The 23,412-nt window shown below is 45.4% G+C and overlaps 1 protein-coding gene across 1 annotated transcript in view; it reads right to left on the bottom strand.

Annotated features, from left to right (window-relative positions):
• grm8b (glutamate receptor, metabotropic 8b) overlaps nucleotides 1–23,412 on the bottom strand; it is a 133,620-nt gene that overhangs the window by 27,398 nt on the left and 82,810 nt on the right. The window contains exons 3-6 of the mRNA XM_069686202.1: nucleotides 23,091–23,226; nucleotides 20,790–20,944; nucleotides 20,564–20,701; nucleotides 6,306–6,506 (exon numbers count right to left, since the gene is read on the bottom strand). Coding sequence (XP_069542303.1) covers nucleotides 6,306–6,506; nucleotides 20,564–20,701; nucleotides 20,790–20,944; nucleotides 23,091–23,226 — 630 coding nt within the window. The remainder of the gene's footprint in view (nucleotides 1–6,305; nucleotides 6,507–20,563; nucleotides 20,702–20,789; nucleotides 20,945–23,090; nucleotides 23,227–23,412) is intronic.

Consider the following 23,412-nt stretch of genomic DNA (forward strand, 5'->3'; position numbering starts at 1 on the left):
TCGAGATTCTGTGGAAGGACACAGGAAACAGAGTCACGCTTAAAGTCTGATCTTCTCTTCATCCATCAAAACCTCCTCATTTCCAGGATTTTCTATTAAAATAAGGATTTTTTAGGATTCTTCTGTTTGTAAGATCGTATACTAACCTGTCCATGAGGACACCTGGCAGGTGCAGCACCCAAATGCAGAATATACTCGAACCCACTTAGAGCACATTCACACCTAAAGTCCGTTTGTTTAATCCGAATCAAAGACCAAATTGTCACCATGCTGCATTTTGCCTCGAGTTTGGTTTGTGTTCACACGGCAGCTTTTACCAGAAACTGGGATGGGCGAGGGAACTGCTCTCTGATTGGTCAGAATTTCCACAGGGAAAACTCCCTGAAGTAAACAGAGAGAGAGAGCGCGCACTCCTCGATCACTCTCAACACGATCGCCGACTTTAATGTTTCGTTCGTCTGAGTTTTTAAAATTTTAACCGACATTGTTCCAGAGATCGATCAGCTCCACCTGCTTCAGTTTGTCTCTGAACGGTTTGAACGCCTCCGCGTGTTTGTGCGTTTCCACAAGCATTTGTGAAATTGTTTAGCCAACCCATATTTCGATTTCCCCGTCGCTCCTCTGCGTCTGTCCTCTACTCATCTCGCTGCCTGGCTGCGTAGCGTCTCTGCAGGTGGCTCGACAGCCAGGCTCATTTGGAAACGGGCCGAGTCCCGTCTTTTCTGGCCGACCATGGTCCGGTGATTTGGTCCGCACCAGTGTTCTCACCTGTCCGAACGAACTGAACTTCTGGAGTAAAGCCTGAAAGTCCAGACTAAAGCTGTCAGGTCTGAATGCACCCTTAGTTCTTATGTTACTACACATTAAACTCATGAAGAACAGCCTTACCAAGCTGTTGAATTCTGTTATTTTCTGCATGAATTATCAAGAAAAAGCAAATCAGCTTTAACAGAACTAAAGAAAGTTTTCTTTTTAAACTGGGGCGATTTTTGTGGATCAGCTTTAATCCTGAAGCAGATGTAAGAAGAGAGACGGGATCTTCTCACTTTGTCAAAATGTCCTGAAAATCACAAATGTAGACCCTCCCTCACAGAGGTACGAGTACAGGAACATAAAAGCACATTATTTCCTGTGCTCCTCCTCAGTGAAGTTTCTCCTCTGGCTTTAATCTAAAAGACGACGGACTAATCTTCCTGTCCGTGACACGTCTCCTGTTTCTGCCCTTATTTGCTTTAATTCACTGAAAGAAGCGACGAACTGTTAAATGTTTAAAAACCACGACGTGCAGCCTTCAGCTCGTCTCTAACTGAGCACAGATTTACTGTTTCAGCCCTCAGGGTGAAACTCACAGCTGATTCAATGTTTAATGTTTCTCCTCCTCCTGCAGAAATAACAGCCAGCAGCTCCTCGCATCCATCAGGCCGCGCTCAGAGAGATGAATCCCTGAGAGCGAAACACATCAGCCACAAAATCTGCTCCTCTCTGTTTTATTTCTGCCCCGTATCTCTCTGTGCTGAGCAGGTAGATAGAAAAATTATTCAAATTGAATCCCCGTCGTAGGTAGGAGGGAGGCAGGCAGGAAGGAGGATGAAGGCAGGGAGGGAAGGAGGAGGAGAGGGGGTTGGGACGTGTGGGGATATAGGGGAAGATTTCCTGTCTCAAGTATTATCATCTCCAGGAGGAGCAGCGGAGGAAGGTGAAGACACCACACAGCAGAGGATTTATGGTTATTTGTTTTTTGTGTTCATCCGTTCAGACGAACGCATCCATAAATCTTTGAATCTCACATCACAACATCACAGACTGATACCAGAGGAACCATCACTGTGACGTTGTGTTTACACACAAAGACAAATGATTACTTCCTGTTATTGTCTTGAATTTGACCGCGGGACCGTTTGTGTTGATTCACAGCAAACTGACAGTGTTCAGACTTAAACTGGAAACACAACCTGTGTGTGGAGCCTCGTTCGTCTGAGCTCATGAAGAAGTATTATAAAGCTAAAATATCCCCATGATGACATTTTTGATCAAGTAAAATTATTTTAACTGACACTGAAAAGATTTCACCCCAATTTGAGCGACAGTTATGTCCATATTTTCATGCCTCCACATTTGTAACAGCTGTTAACTAATTTAACCGACAGCAGTGTTGTGGGTTTTATTTAAGATGACTTTTTCATCGTTTCTTTCACTGAAGGTATTCCGAAAAAAACACGCACCAAAGGGCCGTCGATCAGAGCTGAACCTGGGGCCCATGAAGGGCGGGGACTTTGGATTAAGACCTCGTACTGTTTGTGACACTTGCAGAAGACATACTCCAACCCTGGGTCAAAGGTCATCGTTTCTTAAACATCCATCCATTATCTATACCGCTTCTCCTGTTCAGGGCCGTGAGGAGGCTGCAGCCTATCCCAGCTGTCACTGGGCGAGAGGCGGGGTTACACCTGGACTGATCACCAGTCAACCACAGAGCTCACACACAGAGACAGACAACCTTTCACGCTCACACTCACACCTACCAGTGAACCTAACGAGCATGTCTTTGGACGGTGGGAGGAAGTACCCAGAGGGAACCCACGCATGCACGGGGAGAACATGCAGAGTCCACACAGAAAGGCCCGCTACGTCTGAACCGGGGTTCGAACAAGGAACCTTCTAGCTGTGAGGCGACAGCGCTAACCCCACACTAAATATGACACATATAGAAATAAATCTGTTTCATAGTTTACTTAAAGGTCACACGATACAAGCACAGTGCACAGAGAGAGATGGTGGTCACCTTCCTGCACACATGTTCGACCTTAAAATCCTTCCAGGAACTCTGATGGGCTTTTAATTTGAAAAGCCTGCAGGTTGGAGCAGTGTCATTGGCAGTAGCATCACACTACAAGAACAGCACCGGTCCCAAGTGATATCTAATAACTTTGTTAATGAGTATCACAATGAGCAAAAGTGTTTGTGAGCTTCGGCTCTTTAAGTTTCTCAGTTTGAGTGAATCTCTTGTGATCGAGTTTTCTAAAGAGGAAACAAACGATGGAGAATTTAAAGGGTTTGTTACAGTTTGAATCCCAGCAGACTGTTGGTTCACTGAGACTCCACCATGTTCTGCTCTCTTCCATTATTTCTCTTTATTTCTATATTTCTCTTCTTGTCTCTTTGATTCATTTGCTGTGAATTATTCACTGAGTGTAATGTTAGGCGGTTTGTGAGGGAGTTGCTGCAGTATGATGTGATCGTCTCGTGTCTTTTTTTCTCCCTGGGAGGATAAACACACTCACCTTGAAAAAGCAAAAGTCACATGGAGCTCCGGCCTTCAGCGCGAGTGAAGACCGTTTCAGGAATGTGTGTTTTTCTTTTGCACTTTGAATGAGCGAAATTCTCCTCTCTGATTCATGAATAGAACGACAGCCTTGGCGATGGATGTCGGCGTTCGGAGGCCTGAGAGGAAAAATGAGCTTTTGTGAAACCTACGGACGGCCTTGATTCACCCGGAGAGGAGGAGGTTCGCCTCACGTGTGTGAGCAGGAGACATGTTAGCAGGAAGAGAAAGAAAACCAAATCAATCCTTAGTTAGACTTTTTATTGGAGCTGCTGATAAATCATACAGATCAGGGCGTAGCATCTGTTGGGGATGGGAGGACATCTCTGTTAAAGTTGTTTTTCCAGGTGCAGATGCAACATATCGACAAAAGACACAGATTGTTTTTTGTCCTTTAACAGCCTGTTTATACTTTAGGTGGTAACGTGTTGTTTTTGGTACAAGTCTCTCAATTTGTAATTTATGGTGTCAACGTTCTGGTTTCCAATTGTGGTCCAAATGATGGAGTCCACTAGCATTTTGTCTGGATCATAGGAAGTATAAAAAAGATGGCCGACATGGCAGCTCCCTAAAAGTTGGCCACCCTTCTGAGAGCTTGGATACAGACATCCCGTACGTTTCTTTATCATCTCGAAGGCTCGTTGTTGTTAATCGTACACGGATAGAGAATTGCTACTTTATTATTACTGACAGAAATGACCAATCACAAAGGACGTCATAGTAAACTGGAGTAATCCTTTAAAAACATCCATCACCAGTCAGTCCGCAGTTCTTCCACACAAACAAATAGTCCCCAACGTCCTCTGTGACACTGTATCTGTGAAATTCTGTGAGAACGAGCTGTGAAGTTTTGTGATTATTAAAGTTGTCTGAAAGCAGACGGATCACCCGGCCGCAGCAGCTCCCACTGAGCGGAGAGTAATGAACGCGGAAACGGGAGGAAATAAAAACCTGACGTCCGTTTTCTGTGTTTAATAATGAGCGGAGGGTTCCCTGATGACGGCGTCAGCATTCACACTTCCTGCTGACAAAGGACTTCACCGCCACGACAAGAGCAGGGACGTCGATGAAGAGGAAGAGGAGGAGGAAGTACATGAAAGAAGGGTTAATGAGGGAGTGATGAAGAAGGGGTCCTGTTGGCTGATGATGATGGAGGGAGCACAGCAGCTGGAGAACAGCTGTGCCGACAAAAACAAAGATGCTGATGAAGGTCGAGATGACTCCTAATGGTTCCTCTCCTCTCTTTCTTCTGGAATCTTCTCTCACATCTTCCTCTCATGTTTGCCTCTTTCCACTGAGAGAAACTTCATGACTCCAGCCAATCGCCTCCTCGTTATCGGCTGATTAAAATGCGGGTGATGATCTCGGCTGACCTCGCCAGATGTGCATAAAAAAACAAGTGAAATCCAAGCTGGAACATTTGTCAGAAAAGTGTGGAGACGCTGTCAGATGGCTTTCTGACTGAACCTGTTTGTACTTTAACAGAAGACGACACAGAGGTGCTGACTGTGGAGGAGGTGATTACTGAAACTCACAGCCAGAAAGTGCTGATCACACTCGAGCCGTCTGCAACAAACAGTCTGGTCTGTTGGCGACTGAGCAGCTCCACGTGTGGTGTTTTTCTGCTTCTCTTTTTTCTTGTGTTTAAGTTCCTGCACTTTACCTTCAAGTGTGTGAGATGAAAAACCCTGACAATGTATTCTTTGGTTTGGTACTTTGGCGGCCATTTGTGGCAAAGCTCAAACGCTCTGAACAAATGGATCATGTCTGCTGTGTTTCCAGGTTTGCAACTCATATAAACAAAGAAGCTGTAATCTAAACTATATTGCCAGCTGATGGTGACGTAGACACGACCGTTTGGGACAAAATGACATCATAAAAACAAAGACTGTTAACGCCTGTCAGTCAGAGGTGGGCGGTACACCCCCCAGCCCCGTCTTTGAGAGGGAGACTGTGAAACCGCGCTCATTTTTAAATATATCCTGATCGAGACACATCAATCACTATTTTAGCTAGCACACTGTTAGCCTTCTAGCTAACGTTACGTCTCCACTCAGAGACGCCCGTTCTCTCTTCAGAATCTGAAATAACTGTAACAGGCTGCTTGCGCACCGGGCAGCTCTGAAAGCTCTGGCTTCACGCATTAGCGGGGCTGGAGCCAACGACTCGAACTGATCGGGCCCAGGACCACCACCGAGAAAATTTGAGGACGCACACGTGGACGCGCAGCATCAGCCTGGACGCGCAGCATCAGCCTGGACGCAGCTACGATTCAAATCAAGAAGTCGGTCGTAACTGAGTTCGACGTAAGAGAAAAGACGCCCAGCTGGTGCACTCGGCTCCTGATTCCCACGCCGTCAGAGGAATAACATAAAGTTCAAACAGCTCGTTGAGTTTCTCTTCAGTGCAGACAAAACACGGTGTTACTCCTCGACTGATTTACTCTTTGAGTGGGCAGATCTCATCCCTGATTATTGTCTAAATCATTTCCCCCCAGATGCTCAGAAGGTTGATGAGACTGAGTTTCATTATCGTTCAGCCCTCCCTCCTCTGCCTCGTGTGTTTGTGTTGCAAATGTAACTAAAGTTCTGGGCACAAGCGGTGTCATGATTCTGGTTCATCACAGACTGTGAAACGTAGAAGAGAGTGATGCTACAGTTTGTAATCTTAAAGGTTGTGACAGCACATGGCTTGAATGATGTCAGAGCTGTCAGAGTTCAATAAAGGTGAACAAACAGGAAGCGCAGTCTTGACTCACTTACTGATTTGGGTAAAAGGGATATGGAGTGAGTTTCAGCACAGATTTACGCTGGAGTTGAAGTTAATGAGCAGGTTTAACAGAACAAATATCTTAAATTAACTTGACTGGACAGATTTCCAATGAGGAGCAGATCCAGCTGTGATTCAGCCGCACCAGAAAAACTGTGGATAAAAAGCGAGGATAATAATGACGTTAAAGGTTTAACACTGCAGCAGCTCTTACCGTTGAAGCCGACGGCTCGGATGTGGGCCAGCAGCTCCTTGCCGTCGATGTTGGCCATGCGGGGGCAGAGGCCGGGGTATCCGGCGCACAGCTCGCGGTGCATGTGGTGCAGCGCGTGGGCCATGGCGTACACGGCGTCCATCACAAACTGAACCTTCCCCTCCTGCTCGTAGGTGGAGTCACGGCCCACTTTCTCCAAGCCTGGAACACAAACAGAGAGAAGGACACTTCGGATTTATCAACCTTCACATTCCAGCTCGAGGACAGCGAAGTGGATCTTTAGTGGGATTATTGTTCACCTGTTTCTAAAGTCAAGGTTGAAGGTTCAACTTTAAAGCCAACATCATCAGGAAGCCCTTACAAAGCCTGGTAACAAACTTTGCTCATGTCTGTCTGAGCTCTTTCCGCTCTTTCTGCGTCGACTTGAACCCAGAGGTTTTGGACTTTGTCCTTGCCACCAGGCAGAGAGTAACTCACAAAGGATTATGGGAGTTAGAAATGAGACACATTTCCTATAACTAACCCATTAACGTATAAAAAACTACATTTTGGCTCCATCTCATTAGCTGTGATTAAATAACAAAGTGGAGCAGACATCGTCGGGTTTTATTTGAAACTCTGTAAAGTCCTTCTGAAAATGTTCTCTGAGTCATTAAAGTTATTAGAGCGGCGGAGCGCTGCGATCACGCCGCCGGCCTGAGAGCGGAGAGGAAGGAGAAGAGGAGGGAACTAACTGCTGGACTGGACCCTCCATCAACAGACAAGACTTCTCAGAATTAATAGGAGCTTAGAAATGAAATCCAATTTAATTTTAATAGCAGGCGGGCGGCGGGGGGATCTGTCCGAGGGGAGACATTTGCACCGGCAGTAAAGACTGATTACACGTCTGTACGCCGGTAATGAATGAGCCCCGAACGGCGAGCAGAGCGCCGATGATGTCAGACAGCCGCGGCAGAGAGGAGATGTACGGCCGGGATGCAGATGATCACGGCTCGCTGCAGATGATGAGCGCCTCCTCAATATTTAAAGAATACACATGTTTGATGCTGGAAATTCAAATGGAGCCTGAATGCAGCGTTTTGGATTTACAACCAGCTCAGTGTCCCCGCGGTCCGACTCCGACATCGTCCTCTTCTGTGCGCTGGATCAGACTTTTTTAGAGTCTGGATTGATCCTGTAGTGCTGACTGTGTGAACCTGCTTGACTCCTTTTGGTTTTAAAAACCAGCAGATATCAGTTTTTAAAGTCACATACAAAAATATAGCGCTGTTACATATTCTCCAGTAAATCATAGAAGCAGCTTTAATACATATTTTAGCAATAATGTACCAAATGACATAATGCACCGTGTTGGTTCCCTCCCACCGCTCTCATCGTGTTGTTTTCTGCAGAACGAGACGGTTGGAGACGACCTGAGCTTTGTGGAGCATTCAGCAGCTACAGAGACATTCCCCTCAGGAGTTGGAAGAGACCAAACACAGAGCTAAAAGAGAGCAAACTTCACATGTACACTAGGGATGATGGTCACAGTCTTTCTCCAGGTGTGCATCCGGGCTCCGAGGTCCAGTTGCCGCTCCGCTCATTCTGTTTTCTTCCTCTGAGGCATCCTCTGACTTCCTCACCTTATCAACTCCTGATCCCTGGAACCTGGGCTGGCTTACCACGGTCTATTTGTTTGTTTACATTATTAGCAATAAACTATGTTTTGCTGATTGATGGTCTCCTCTTTGTTTCTTCTTCGGAGCCAGGGTCGTAACACCACGTCAACCTGGACGTAATGTCTGTTTAGCAGGGACGTGGATTTCCGGGAAGGCAAGTGTTCTGGTTTCCGTTTGGACTACGCTTGTAATCCGAGTAATATCAACCAATCACGTATCAGCAGGCTGCAGCGTATGCAGGAAAAACAGTCCGTGAGGAGAGCAAAAGCAGGCGGGAGGTAATCCTCCGTAATGACATCCCGGCTCCCATCAGCATGATCTGACGATGATTTAGCTTCTTACTAATCTCTATAAACAGACATCTGCATGCTAACAGTTAACAGCTAACAATCTGCGCTACATCTAACATTTAACTTGACGCTGTGTCACGAAAGCCGTTCAACAAACGAGCATTTTAAAAGTTATCTTCTCCTCTTGATCACAGACCTGACAAAGCTTTAATTTTTACTTCTTACAAATCTGCATCATGATGTTGTTCGGCAAAGGTAAGACCCGTTAATAACAAGTCAGTCACAAGTCTCTCTTTCTGTAACAATGCAGCACGCGGGAAAGAAAGGCTTGGCGGGAAGTTGATTATCGCTTACGGCCCGGCACGTTCACAGGCATCCCCAGAGGCGATATCGTCTCTACATAGCCGATGGGATCCGAGATTGACCTGAACGTAAAGATAGAAAGATTGCCAAGCAGAGGGGCCGTGACATCCACAGTTACCAAACCAGATAAAGAGTTAGCCACCACGCTAGCTGAGGTGAAAATTAAATGCGTGCTAGAAATCTCGAGGGAATCCATCCGATAGTCGTGAAGATATTTCAGTGTGGAAAAGCCGCATAGATTCCCCGCTATAAAAACTCACTGTCCTCTTAACATCCGGAAGCTTTCACATGTCTCCGTCAGTGACAGCCAGTGATGTCGGAGTCATTGCCTTTGTCAGCCAAACTGATGCTGTAAATCCTGAGGTGCTGAGGTAAGGTGGACACCACAGAGCAATCTTCTGTTTCTAAACTCTCTGTCCCACTTTTGTTGTCTTTTCTACTCTGATAACTACAAAGTACCAAAAGGAAAAAAAGACACTGTTAATTCTAAAGTTGTGGATTCATCTTTTGTTCTCCGCGCTAGAGGAGATGTCAGAGGTCAGAGTTCATCCTCTGAGGACCATGAATGTTCCCTATGATTTGTTTGCACATTTGTCCTGGAACAAACTGTTGTTCAATGATTGATAGTGACATTTTGGCAGCACTAGAAGGAAACTAATCTGTAAGAAGTTGGAAACTAATTGAACGAAACCGATTCACAGCTGCTTCATTTGCACAAAATGTGAGTTATGTAACATCTGCTCGCTCTGAGGATGAATTATCTTTAAGCCTCCAGAACGTCGTGAACGAACATTATTTGTGGGGGAAGTAAGCAGCGTGTCTGACCACCTGAATGTCATTGGCCTCTCTCTGTACTAACAGGCCTTGATGACTGATGATGATGATTGTGAAAGTCTGACTGAGGTGAGGCAGCGCGCTCAACAGACAGCTTCATCACGCCTGCTGGCATTTCAATTACACATCACTTACAGCGTAAATTTAATTCCTTCTTGACAGGAAGGACGTGTTTCTGTTTCCACGTCAGTCTCTCTCTCTCTCTCTCTCTCTCTCTCTCTCGCTCTCTCTCTCTCGCAGGCGTCCTTCTGTTTCAATTAGATTTGGAAATTAGATAAACAGCAAACTAATTACAGAGGTTAGCTGTGATGGGATGAGTTCAGGGGGAAAGCCTAGCTGGGGTGTCTCACACGCCTGAATACATTTACATTAATAGAGTTTTTTATCTGCTCTGTTGTTGATCAGGAACGTCAGTCAGTGTCAGATTCATCAGCAGAGTATTAATAATGATGTTTCCTCCCAGCACTGACTCAGTGTTATAAGGGCTGCTCAAACATTCATGAATTCATCCTGTCAGAGCTGAGGACTTCCCTCTGCTTCATCTTTATGTGTAGTCATTTGCAGGTAATGGAAAAAATAAAACCACAGCCCATCTTTAAAAAAAAGTGACATAAATCATCGTAAGTGTCACTCAAATGTCCATCAGCGCTACATTTGCCTTCTCTGTGACATTTAAGGTTCATTATTCAGACTGTAGGATCTGCTTTCACTTTCCTTTTGTCCTTTCAAAATAAAATACCTATTCACACATCATTCAGTCATTCTTTATCAGTCACATGTTCGTCTGGAGCCTTGTTAATGAAGTTCTGATTCAAGTCCAAAGTCAAGGCAAACCTTTGATATCAACAAGACTACATCTGAGTCTACTTAACAAATGTTCAGGGCAAGTAATAATTCCCGAGTCAGACAAACACTCCTGAGTCAAGAAAAGTAAATACGGAGCCAAGTATGAATTTGTGATTGGTAATTAACAAACAAGTCCACAGTTGGAGCATTAAGTCCAATGTTAAGACTAAAAAGATTCAAGTCAAGGCAGGTAAGTGCCGAGGCAAGATTGACATGCACTGAAACAAGTCCTAAGTCTATTCCAACAAGTCCAAAGCAAAGACAAACGGTCCAAGGTCAGGACCAACAAGTTAAAACCTGTGAGTCCCAAGTAAAGGCCAACAAGACCAAGTTCAAGACTTACATGTCTTTCAAGTCCCAAGTCAGTTTGATGACAACTCTAAAGTAGAGACGTCTCCAGACAAGTCCCAAATTAAGAGCAGTCAGTCCAAAGTCCAGGCAAACAAATCCAAAGTCACGACTAACAAGTCCCAAGTCAAGATCAAAAAGACCAAATTCAGGCAAACAAGGCCCAGGTCAGGACAGGTTAATGCTGAGCCTAGTCCTTCGTTAATATCTTTAAGTCCAGAGACGAGTTCCCAGGCAAGACCCAGAAGTCTGTATTCAAGAAAGGTAGATACCAAGCCAAGTACAAAGTCATGACCGTTAGGTCAACAGCAAGTCCTGGCTCAAGAGCAATCCAAGTCCAAAGCCAAGGCTAAAGAGTCCAAACGCAAGACAGGTAAGTGTTGAGCCAATTCACAAGTCAAGATTGAAAAGTTCAGAGACAAGTCCAGAGTTTATTCCGGCGAGTCCAATTTTAGAAAAACAAATCTCAAGTCAAGACCCTAAGACAAGACCAACAATCCTGTCAAGTCCCAAGTCAATGCCAACAAGTTCCAAGAAAAGATCAGTAAGTAAATAGACAAGCACAAAGTGAAGACCACCAAGTCTCAAGTCAATATTCCCAAAACAAGACCAGAAAAGCTTTAAGACCAACAACTCTCAAGTCAAGGCGAAAAGTCAAGTCCAACGAGTCTTGACCTGTTTGCCCCAAATCTAGACTACCAAGTCCTGAGACAGGATGAGTAAATCCAGAGAGAAGTGCCAAGTCAAGACCAACAAATCCCTATCCAACACAAACAAGTCATGACTTGCAAGTCCCAAGTCAAGACTGAAGAGTCACAAGACAAGTCAAAGTCAAGACCAACAAAAAACAAGTCTCTAGTCAAAGCCAGCAAATATCTAGCCAAGTCCAAAGTCGAGATCGGTAAGTTAACCTTACAAGAGCAGGTAAGACAGGTAAGTGGTAAACCATGTCCCAAGTCAAGAGCAACAAGTCCCAAGTCAAGAGCAACAAGTCCCAAGCCAAGAGCAACAAGTCCCAAGCCAAGAGCAACAAGTCCCAAGTCAAGAGCAACAAGCCCCAAGCCAAGAGCAACAAGTCCCAAGTCAAGAGCAACAAGCCCCAAGCCAAGAGCAACAAGTCCCAAGTCAAGAGCAACAAGTCCCAAGTCAAGAGCAACAAGCCCCAAGTCAACGCAGGTAAAGCTCTTCAGCGTTTACAGCCTTTATGCTTCAGATGACCTGTAGATATAAGGGGTTAAAGGTCATGTTTAAAAACCAGCAGCTCCTTGCTCTGTAGCTCCACATATCTCCTACTAAAGACATCACTGAGAAGACGAAATAAATCTGTTCTCCTCTTCAAAACAAAGTGTTGCAAAACGTTTCTGAGTGCTGCAGAACACCAAACAGCTGCTCGACCTCTGACATGGAGGCAGTGTTCTCTCCCCCCGTGATGATCGCTGCTTTCAGACAGAAGAAAGAGAGACACTCAGCCTCTGTCGACATCACTTCTTCATCCGCTGACGTTTCTAACCAAACAAACTGCAGCACAAACATAAAACAGGAAAACACACCAGAGGCTTTTAAATGTAAATCCGGCTTTCATATCCACTCAGTGTATTTCAAGGGAATGTGGAACACAGAGGAATACAAAAGGAAGGAACACTGCTGTTAAAAAAAGGTGAGAAAACAATGAGGCTCTTAAGTCCGCAAACCAACGCTCAACAGACAGAATGAAATATTCATGTTCTCTGGTGAGACTGTGTTTGTGGAGTCTCCAGGTGGAAGAGCTGATCCTCGGAGTGAAAAACAAGGTTTTCCCTGAATGAAAGAAGCTCTTTATCCTGGACAACTCCATTCCTGCTAAAAATATCCCGTTCTTCTTCTTTCTTCGAGGAAGCAAAAAGCACATCTGGATCATTTTGCTTTTCTCACAGCCTTTGTAGAGGAGGCTGGAGCTTCTCTCACCCTCACAAACGTCATGTTCCCATGCAACAACGGATGCAGAATGCACTTTTATCTAGATGTATCATGAACACTATTTTTGCTACACCAATTTTTGGTTTGCTGTGCACATATAACCTTTGACATCCCCATCTTTAGGCTTGTAAATTCTCCCCTGAAGGTAAAATATAAGAACAAATAACTTGAAAGGATTTGGTTTCTGCTTCACAGCTGCAGCCGATCAGAGGGCGACACGCCGTCGTCTCAACACGTGAGTCAGGAGTTCAAATGACAAACGTGTCTCTATTATCCAAACAAGCCTGTCTGTCGGATGCTGCTGCTGCTGGCACACAAACAAACAGAACACTAATTATAGATCACAATCAATGAGAGGCTGACAGAGAATCCATCGAGTGAGGGCTGCGGAGACCAGGGACGACTCGGAGCCACAGAGGTTCTGACACGACCTTCAGAGAGGAAGAGGAGCTCGCCTGAGAGAAGGATCTGAGACAGGTTTTCAGTCTCATGCAGATCAGCCGGCTGCTTTTTGTCTCAGCAGCTGGAGGATCTCGTGTTTTCGGCTCAGATTGCAGATTTCTTTGTATTTATGAATGACTCGTGTTTTAAAGGTACTTTTGCTGATGTATTTGCCCCCAACGATTACACGAAGCTCTCGCGTAATTTCAGTCAGGAAGACGATATTTAGCATGCAGGTTCTATCGCTGCTCACACTCCCCCTCACGCATGCTCACTCTTATTTTCCTGTTGTCAGCGCTTGGTCTCATCTGTCCAATAGGACTCAGTGAGAGCCATCATACTGTTGCTGTCTTTTTAAATTCCACAGGATCCGTTTCCGGCGCGTTCCGTGTGCGCCGCAACCTCCAGAGTCGATCGTGCCCATTCAAGTCGATGCTTGTGATTCCACAGCACGCGCCACCGTCCGTCCCCGGAAGCGTCCCTCCTCTCTGCTCCACTTAAGATATGTGGCTGCTCTATTTTTGACAGAGGCCGCTTCAAGCATGCGTCAAGCTGAACAGAGCAGATCGTTCCAAACAGGAAGTCACACACGGAATCAGCATACAGCATCCGGTCATTTCAAAATAAAACACCATGTTCAGACCGGAATTGTCATATCAACAACACACTGAAATCTTGAAGAAAGAATTTAATTAATTAATTAATTAAGAAGCGTACTCAGCCATGGTAGAAGCACATCACAGAATGATCTCCAGATGAGCAGATAATCAACCTGTTTGTTGTTCTGCTTAACATCGATGGTATCACGTGATTTCGCAATTCTCGCGAATGCGGCTGCTTGGATCAGACCCGCGGCGCAGACGGAACACACCATACACAGGTGCTGTGGGATCTTCCACCTCCCCATCACTGCCCAGTCTTCATCATCAGCTTCATCAGCCACCTGTGTCTGGACTCCATGCGGGGATACATCTTGCGGCACCCTTCGATCACCTAATCTCCCCGTAGAGATTTAAGATACTTTAAGGGATTGTTGTTTGACAGTGAAAGTCGAAGTTGTGAGGACGGCGTTATGACGTTAATTTGAGAAAGAAAGAAGAGAGAAACAGATTTTCTGATCCGTGCGTTTAAGAGGGGGGAGGGGCTGAAAGTGGAGGTTGTAATTATATTCTGTTATGATTAAAGTGTAAAACTGTCTTTTAAAAACCGACACACTCTATCTGTCCGGGAATGAGGTGTTCAAAGGTGGCTGCTGCTGTGAACGTGGCAGACCGGCGACATTATCCCTGATCAGAGGCTAATGGAACGTCCCCCTGAAACCTCACGCCGCCGGGGCTAATGGGTATTTAACTTTATTAACTGATTACAATTAATGTGCAGACCTTTCCCAGCAGCCTTTGAAAGGGATCTGTTCGCCGTCAGCCGTTCGACACAGACCTGGATGAAATTGGGACCACCGCTTAAAAGTCTACTGTTTGGTTCTCCGACTGTTTTTGGAGGCTGGCAGGAAAAAGTGCGAAGTCGACCGTTTGCGTTCACACTTGCAGCCCAACCGGACATCGTTTGGACATTAAGGAGTGCAGGGCATGTGTGAAAGGAGCTTACCACCCATAGGGCCGAGCTACTGGCATGGCTAGAAATATCAGCCATGTGCAAAACGTTTGACTGTTTGTTAAAGAAACAGTGCGCAGTAAAAACTTCAGCCGTTAGCCATCATCCACCAGAGCAGCTGTTAACACCCGTGATTGCTGTGATTGCTGGGAGTTGTTTTCCTCTCTGAAGTGAATCAGTACAACAACAGACGTCATTAAACTAATTTCAGATGATTATAAAGGCAGCAGGTCAGAGACGCTGGACTGCTCAGAGATAAGTGTTCACACTGACGGCTCTTCTATGAGGCTCTCGTTATCAGACACCGAGGGGGGCGGATGCAATCTGCCCTGATTTCAACCGGACCCTCACCAACCCTGAACACACCCACAGAGAAGGAACAGGGTTGAAAATCAATCCTGAATTATAAATCAGAGTGATGTAATCCAGCTGATCTCCATCGCTCAGTATCCTGAAGTTCAAATACCAATAAGAACTGATAAATATAACACGTTTTGATACAACAACGTGTCTTTTCCTCTCTTAATTTTGAATCCTTCGTAATGGAAAAATAAATCGTTATCCAGAGATTACAGGAAACATTTGGTCGTAGCTCCTACACCTGGTGCGATTCTGCTTCTGTGATGCTCTGGAACAAATCTGGGCAAGCTTGAGCCTGAGAGAAACGTCAATGACCGTCATGAGAAGGATTTCAAATTCACATTCGACACAATGCTAGCACAGGTGGAGGTGTGAGTTGCTAAATAAGTTAAAACGGGCAGCAGTGTAGCAGCGGGGCTGACTGACGGCCTTTTATTGTGAGACAAGCGCTGTGACTATATAATGACTTCTCGGTTTCTATATTATCGTCTTTTATTTCAGAACTTTCTGGGGGATTGGTCCGATCATAAAGCTTTAAGCCTTCTCTTAAAAGTGGAGAGTGTCTGCCTCCCGGACCCTGACAGGTAGATGACTCCAAAGGAGGGGGGCTGATAATTTAAGGCTCTACCTCCCATACTAGTCTTACGGTGCATTCACTTCCAACGCAAAGCGAATATTCGCCTTGCGTTACTCGCGCAATTTGACCGCCGGATCAAAATTTGTGTTTCAATAACAGTCGAACAATCGCCCTTCACTTCCGGAATGGAGGAGAGGAAGTGGGGCTTATCTCCATGGTTACCAATGGCTTCAGGAGAATCTCGATGTGGATAGGCTTTAGCTACACCACGTGACGCAAATTCGCCGAGGAAGTTCAATTTGTTCAACTCACGCGAATTCGCATCTTTCGCGTCGCGATCATTTGCGTCATTTGCACCGCCCGACGCAAATTCGCGACTACTCGCGTCATTGCATTGACTTTGTGTGGAATCTCGCCACAGATTCGCGTCTACTCGCGTTCTGTGTGGACGCACAGTTAGGATGCTTTCACACCTAAAGTTTGTTTGATCCGAATCAAAGACCAAATTGTTACAAAGTTGCATTTTGCCTCGAGCTTGGTTTGTGTTCACACGGCAGCTTTTACCAGCGAACCCAAAGTTTTGATGCACGAAGAAACTGCTCTCTGATTGGTCAGAATTTCCACGTTGGTAAACAGAGAGAGAGAGAGAGAGAGAGAGCACACTGATCAATGGCTCGCAACACGATTGGCTGACTGAAATGTTTTGTTGTTGGAGTTTTTTTACTTTTAACAGACATTGTTCCACAGGTCGATCAGTTCCATCTCCTTTAGTTTCTCACTGAACAGTTTGAACACCTCCGTGTTCTCGTGTGTTTCCACAAGCATTTGTGAAATTGTTTGGTCAGCCCGTATTTCCTCGTCGCTCTCCCACGTCTGTCCTCTACTCATCTTGCTGCCTGGCTGCGTGTCTGTCTCTGCCAGTGTCAGCACCCGTTGTATGCACTGAATTTTGGTTTGCTTCCTGTATTTGGTCCTTCTTTAAGTCCGTTTACGTTCTCACCAGAATCAAACCGAACCAGGATGGTCCAGTTGTTTGGTTGTTCACATGTCCAAACGAACCGTACTTTTGGAATGAAGTCCGAAAGTCCGGACCAAAGCTGTCAGGTAATAATCCAGTCTAGAAGTAAAGAATGTGACCACATGCGTCCCAGACCGCCTCCTAATGTGGCCTGACTGATCAGATCTCAGTGCGTCCAATGCATCTTAGGTGCATTCACACCTACTCAAAGCTATCTGATCACTCAGGATGCATGTTAACACCAGGGGGCCTTAGAGACAGATCTGAGAGTGCAATCAGCATCTTCACCCGTTCATCAAACTATCCCTGTTCCTATATTTAAATGTATTTCCTGTCACGGATTCGCTTTAATCAAAGAGTGCAGATGAGGGTCAAGCATGAAATGTGTTTTTCCTCTTAGATATCAGACATCTTTCCTGGACTCCACCCCTGCAGCGTCGCTCACCGAGGCATTTGCATCTTTATAATTTGTATGTAAATGAAAGAGATGCAATGCATGACAATGGATTTAGATAGAAGCCGGTCCATCGCACGAGAGCTGTGTGATACAAACACACACGTATGAAACATACACACACACCTGCAGGGCTCTGAGCTTTCATCGCTCTTTGTAGCTTTGAACAAGATACAAACATCTGTGTCTACACACACACATACACACACACCTGCAGACGGTGATCTGCTGACTCAGCTGCCCGTCTGTGTGTGTGTGTGTGTGTGTGTGTGTGATGACTCCGCTGCAGCTCCAAAACTCAATCTGGAGCCTCTAACACAATCAGAGGAGAGCTGCGTCCTGACAGCAGCAGCCTGATCAAAGCCGTCCACCGAGCTCAGGTAGAGACTCGCTGTGTTCAGCAGCTGGGACGCAGCAGTGATTCTCAGAGCGCTGACGTTGTTCTTCTGTTGTTTCACTTCTGCCTGCACGCGCGCCCGTGTTTACTCAACACCTTCCTCTGATCCTGTTTGGCGTGTCGGACATGTTTGTAAAGGATTTGGCCCTCAGTGGCCCCCTGTTCTACAGTAAAAGTCCTCCTGAATCTAGAGGGATTACATCGTGCTGAAGGGCCTCTGCAGTCAGCACAGAGAGACTCAGCAGGCGAGAGCCGGACGTGATGCGAGGAGGAGACTTCATTCAGCTTAGAGAGCCACATGAACAACAGCATCTAATTAAAATCTCTCCACATGAGAAGAGGAGAACTTTTTTCACAACGTAGACTCCAAAAAAACTAAGGTCAGAGCTGTTACACTTTATATATCGGGTACCAGTAACAGATCCACAACTTTGCCTTAAACAAATCTGGCAGAATCACAAATCTTCCGGTGATCACATCTCCCGTCACAGCAGAAATACTTCTTTTACCTTGCGAAGTTATTTTCCAGGAATGTGGGTTTGCATGCATTTCACTGCTACGTTGCAGTCAGGTGTAAAAGACCCAAGCTAGCTGTCTACGTTAGCTACTTTAGACTAGCGCCAGTCTTATTGAGGGGAGTTTTCTGACAGAGTCAAAGTCAGTGTGAAGGACGAGGACATGCTTAGAGCTGCACAGAGGTTATCCTGCTGTCTTCACCAGCCCAAGCTACAGCTACAGCAACCTCTTTAGGCTGATCACCTGGTTTGTATTTCATTGCCTGGACTACCTGGCTGTTTGATAATGGTGCACTTAGCTTGGAAAATGTTGGAACAAGCCTGGTAACATTTCTGGTCATTGGACAGGTACCTATTTAAAGTTATAATCTTGAAGATCTCAGTTTCCCTAACCCCTTCACGAACTGGGCGCCACACAGTTTTTCTGCCAAAGTCACACCAGACACCCAGTAATACTTTCATCAGTGGGCCATAGGCTCGATCACCATTGTGTTACCTCCTGCGGCGATAGATAGACATTTATTTACATGAAAATAAGAGATTATATCTTTAATGTAACCCTTTGCATGAATTTGACGGCTTGATTTTTTAAGGTTTCCGTCTTTATTCACGTCAACTAGCTAACGTACAAACTGCTCACCTAGACGTTAAACTAGCTAGCGAGCTAGACATCGACCCTCTCTGTGTGTTCGGCTCGCCAGAATCTCCTTTTGTCTGTAGTTTTTCTCCCGTCTCCTTTTTCCCCTCTTGTCTTTGCACTTTAATGAAGCTGATTCATGAAGCCCGAGGAAAGGAGAATTTTCCGCTGAAGAAACATTTTGAACTCAGACGTTTTTGTGTCTTTGCTCTTTGAATTAAATCAAACTTTTGTTCTTTCTTTTTTCCTGAATTCTTGTTTAATTTCTGTTCTTGGCTTAAGTTTTTAATCCCACTGGGAAATATGATTCACTACTTTTACTTTCAGGCTTCCTTGAAAATCTGAAGGATCTTTGAAAACTACAAGATCTTAAATTCTGAGCTCTCTGTCAGATGGTTGAAGGATGCACAGCTGATTGCTATCACCATAACACACAGGAGATTATTCATCAGATGAGAGCTTTGAGATAAAGAGCACTCTTTCATATCCATTGTCACAATGGATTAATAACCAGAGGATGTCAGATACTCTTTATGTCGCGGGGTCGAGAGCTCGGGCCAAAAAAATGATTATCCAGAGAGTTAACTGACAGCCAGCGTTGGCCGGACAACCAGCTCATGAATATAAATGGAGGAGAGGTCGAGTGTTGGAGCGGCTTAAAGAGGAAGCAGACCCTGTTAACCCTCTGACACGGAGGAGGAGATCCGGGACGTCTCAGGTCAGGTCTTTTCTGAAGACAGAGAGCTTTCACTTTAAATACTCAGGATGTAACTAAACAGGACCAAAGGATGTAACTTCTTTCTCTGTCAGTGATGAACAGCAGAGGCTCCACAAACTGTGTCACCGTGTTTACTTCCTGTTTCTGCCCCTGAGAGCGCTCGGAGCTCCTGAGAACAGCTGAGTCGGGATTTTCACCAAATCATGTTTTTGTTTGTTTTCAGGCTTTTGACTGCAGAGCGGGAGCAGAGACACGTTCGATTTCCATGATGTGATTTGGTTGTTGCTTCCGGGAGAAGATAAGCAGGGTGCCTGTGCGTGTGTGTGTGTGTGTGTGGTGAGCTTGTTTCTGAAGATGTAATTAGGGAAAAGTTCATGATAAACTTTCTTAGTCAAGTCGTATTTATGTTTTAGCCCAAGATCAAAACGAGCCCTGAGGCCCTGACTGTTTTTTTGATGGACAGCTGCACAGAAGAAGGAGGAGAAAGAGAAGGAGGTAAAGATGAATAAGAGGAGGCAGAGTTAGAAAGAGGGAGGAAGGGAAAGGAAGGAGGAGGTAGACGATTAAGACTGAGAGGAGAGGAGCAACGAACAAGCTAGCAAATGAAAGAGAAGAGAAAGAGAGACAAAGGTAGAGAAAGGTAGTGCAATGGATGAGGCAGTGAGAGGAGGAAGGGATGGAGGGAATGAAGGAAAGGAGAATATAGAGGAAGGAAGAAGAGGGTAAGGGGGGAAGGAGAAGATAAAGAAGGATAGAGGGAGACAGGGGAAGGAAGAAGAAGATAGAGAAGGAAAGACAGCAGATAAGGAAGGAGGAAATAGAGAAGGTCCGAAGGTGGTAGAGCAGCAAAAAGGAGGAAGGGAAAGAAGCAGAAAATAAAGGATAATGTAGAGAAGGAAGGAAGAAGATAGAGGGGACATGGAATGGGCAGAGAAGGAGATAGAGAAGGAAAGGAGGAGAGAGAGGAAGTGAGGAGGATATCAAGAAGAAAAGAAAGAGGTTGAAAAGAAACGGAGTAGGTGCAGAAGGGAAAGAGGAGATAGAGAAGAGTAAGGAGGTAGAGAAGCAAAGGAAGAGGTAAAGGAAGGAAGAAGGAGGGGAAGTGAGAAGGATGTAAAGAAAGCGGTAGAGGGGAAAGAGGAAGACAGAGGGTTTTATGCTGTTCTGTAACAAACTGTCTCCCCTGGGGGAATTGATGATGGTCCATGTTGACCTTTGACCTCTGGGTTCCCTACCTGTACATTTCTTGGGGCTGCCGGGTCTCTTGCCGTGCATCCCCAGCTTGCAGGCGAAGTTCTCCTCCCAGAACTCGGCGAACCAGACGTTCCTGCGGTTGTTGGACAGGGAGCGGCTCTTGAAGTAACGATCAAACGCTGCAGAGAGAAAGAAGACGAATGTTTTTATCTTCTAAACCTCTTTGTAATGTGTGTGTGACACAGCGAGCTCTGTTTCCCGCCTCACCGTCCACAGACGCCCTCTTGGGGAGGATGGTGATGGCGCCCTCGGCCACTCGCTCCTGCTGGACCACCGGGGAGATCTTGGAGCCCCAGCTGTCAGAGCCCACCCACAGGAAGTGACCTGTCAGGTTGTTACGTTTAGCCGCGTCCAAGATTCGCCTGCCAGGGTCACAGGTGAGAGAGTCGAAAGAGACAATTAGAAAGGTCAGATATGAAGTACATTTTATTTTGTGCTTTGAGCTAAGTGCTAATGCAAGGCTGCTAACATGCTCAGAACGAGAATGCTAACATGTCAACAACTCTCTTTAGCGCTAAAAAGGAAGCAGCAAAACAGGTGGATAGTAAAACTTAATGTGACGTGACAGTAGGATTTTTGCCTGCTCTCAGAGGACATGGCGTTAGCGCTGCAGCAATTAGCTTTGGTGAAAGTTTGAGATGAAGCGATGAAGAGAAGTTAGCTCTTTATGCTAACATTAAGGCCTGCACACTGAACACTGCACACGAGGGCAGCTTTTACCAAAAGCCACTTCTGTTTCTGCTCCATTGTTTGTTTTTCTTCTTGTAAATTTCCACCAGGAGCATGATGGGAAATAATTAATAATGTAGTTCAGTAACATCTTGTAGCCTCTGACTAAAATATCTTTACATTCGAGAGGATGCTAGCATGCTAACATTGGCTAAAGAGCAATGGGAATGTCGTGAGTATTGCAGCTACAGTAGTTGGTAATAAATTAGAGTAGTGAGCATGAGCCGTGAAATGTTGACTCCATGATAATGTGGAAAAGTCAGGGGATCACCCGAGTGATTAAAATTCATCCCGAGGAGGAAGTGAATGTGTTCTCCACAATTATGGTAATCCATTGTGCATGTCAGGAGAGCATACAGGAGGGGGCTGCAGGGAGGAGTTCACGGTCCCGATCACTGACGATAAAATCTTCTTCATCCTCCATGTTTGTCTTTTACACCTGCACACTCATTAGTGTGAATTAAATGAGCTCAAACACGAGACGTGATCAGTCTGCTCCTTCACGTTCCCTCCCGTCTCCGCTTGTTCTTTGTCTGTGAGGTCTCAGGATGAGTGATTCCTCCGTGTGTGAGTCAGAGCTGAAGATTAACATCAGCTGTTACACTCATATACAGTGTGTGTGTGTGTGTGTGTGTGTGTGTGTGTGTGTGTGTGAGATTCTCATTTCACTCAGATAATTGGAAGCTTGTTATCTTAATCTGCACTCAACTGGAAGATGAGCTGATTAAATACATTGAGAGCATACAGATACAGAACGTATGTGTGTATATTGTAGTAAAGAGGAGCCGCATTTTATTCACTAAATTTACATGAATTTTGGTGTTAATTAATTCAACAAAATTCATGCTAGTTCCTCTACGAGATTTGTGTTTGAATCAATGACTGTATCTAAAGATGGCCGACACGTCTCCATCTCCTCGCGTTGCACAAAAGTGATGCTAAATTATCCCCAGAGCGGGCGCTGCCATCTTGCTCATTTGTATCCATAGTCTGTGCAGTAGTCCCGCCCCTTCCTCTACCCGACACACACCTTGACCTTGTGGCCTTGGCGTGTTGAAGCCCTCAGGTGTCCTTGGCGTGTTGGAGCCCTCAGGTGGGCTCAGTCTGCAGCAGAACAGCTTCTTGTGTCGGTCTGAAGCAGATATTCACGCTGATGGAAAGTTCAATGACTGTAGTGTCAGTGTTAGTTACGTCTCCTCTCGCCGTTCCTCCTCTACTCTGCTGCTCGGGAACAGAACGCTGCAGGAGCCCCATTTGTCAACAGAGCTGTCAATCATGAGGCCACACCCCCTTTTTATAGCATCAAATAACTAATTAAAAGTAAACTTGTCAGAAAAATGAACTCTTGGACATAAATCAGCAGGATAAGAACTAACTATAATGACAGAAACCATGTTGGAGAAAAATGTATTCGGCGTGTATTTTGATTTTATAGTTTGACTTATGTCCCATCTGTTAACATGGAGGAGGCGGGCTTTATGAGCTATACTGCAGCCAGTCAGCAGGGGGCGACAGAGAGGGTTTGGCTTCACTTTTAGGGAGCTGTCATGTCGGCCATCTTTTTATACAGTCTGTGGTTTTATTAGGGGCATAAAAAAGTGATGCACATGGCTGGTCCTCTTTTTAGTTTATGACTTGTTAAGGTATTAAAGTCGTTTACCTAATAATGTTGAATTAATGACCACCTGAAAAAGAGCTCACTTTACTAATGAATCTGCATCAAACCACCTCCTTGCCTCTTGTGCTCTGTGCGTGTGGGTGCGTGTGTGTGTGTTTTACCGGATGTCGTCCTCGTTAGCGAACATGATGACAGCGCGGGCGTTGGGCGTCTCCAGCAGACGCAGGACAATCTTGTCGAACTCGCCGGGTCTCGGCTCCCGAAGAACCTTCAAAGACTGAGCGATGCAAACTCCACCTGAGACAGAGACACACACACACACACACACACACACACACACACATATATTTAGATATGTCTTCTGAAACCGTAACTATGTTTGATTAGTCGATCCGTCATATATTCTTTTCGTGATTTGGCCGAGAGAGGACACAGAAAGAAAGTAGTTCACTAAACATACTTTAAGTAGTAAAGTAACTGAGT

Source organism: Semicossyphus pulcher, unplaced genomic scaffold, assembly GCF_022749685.1.
Source record: "Semicossyphus pulcher isolate SPU_LCO1_2020_fin unplaced genomic scaffold, fSemPul1.0.p SCAF_8, whole genome shotgun sequence".
Lineage (NCBI taxonomy): Eukaryota > Metazoa > Chordata > Actinopteri > Labriformes > Labridae > Semicossyphus > Semicossyphus pulcher.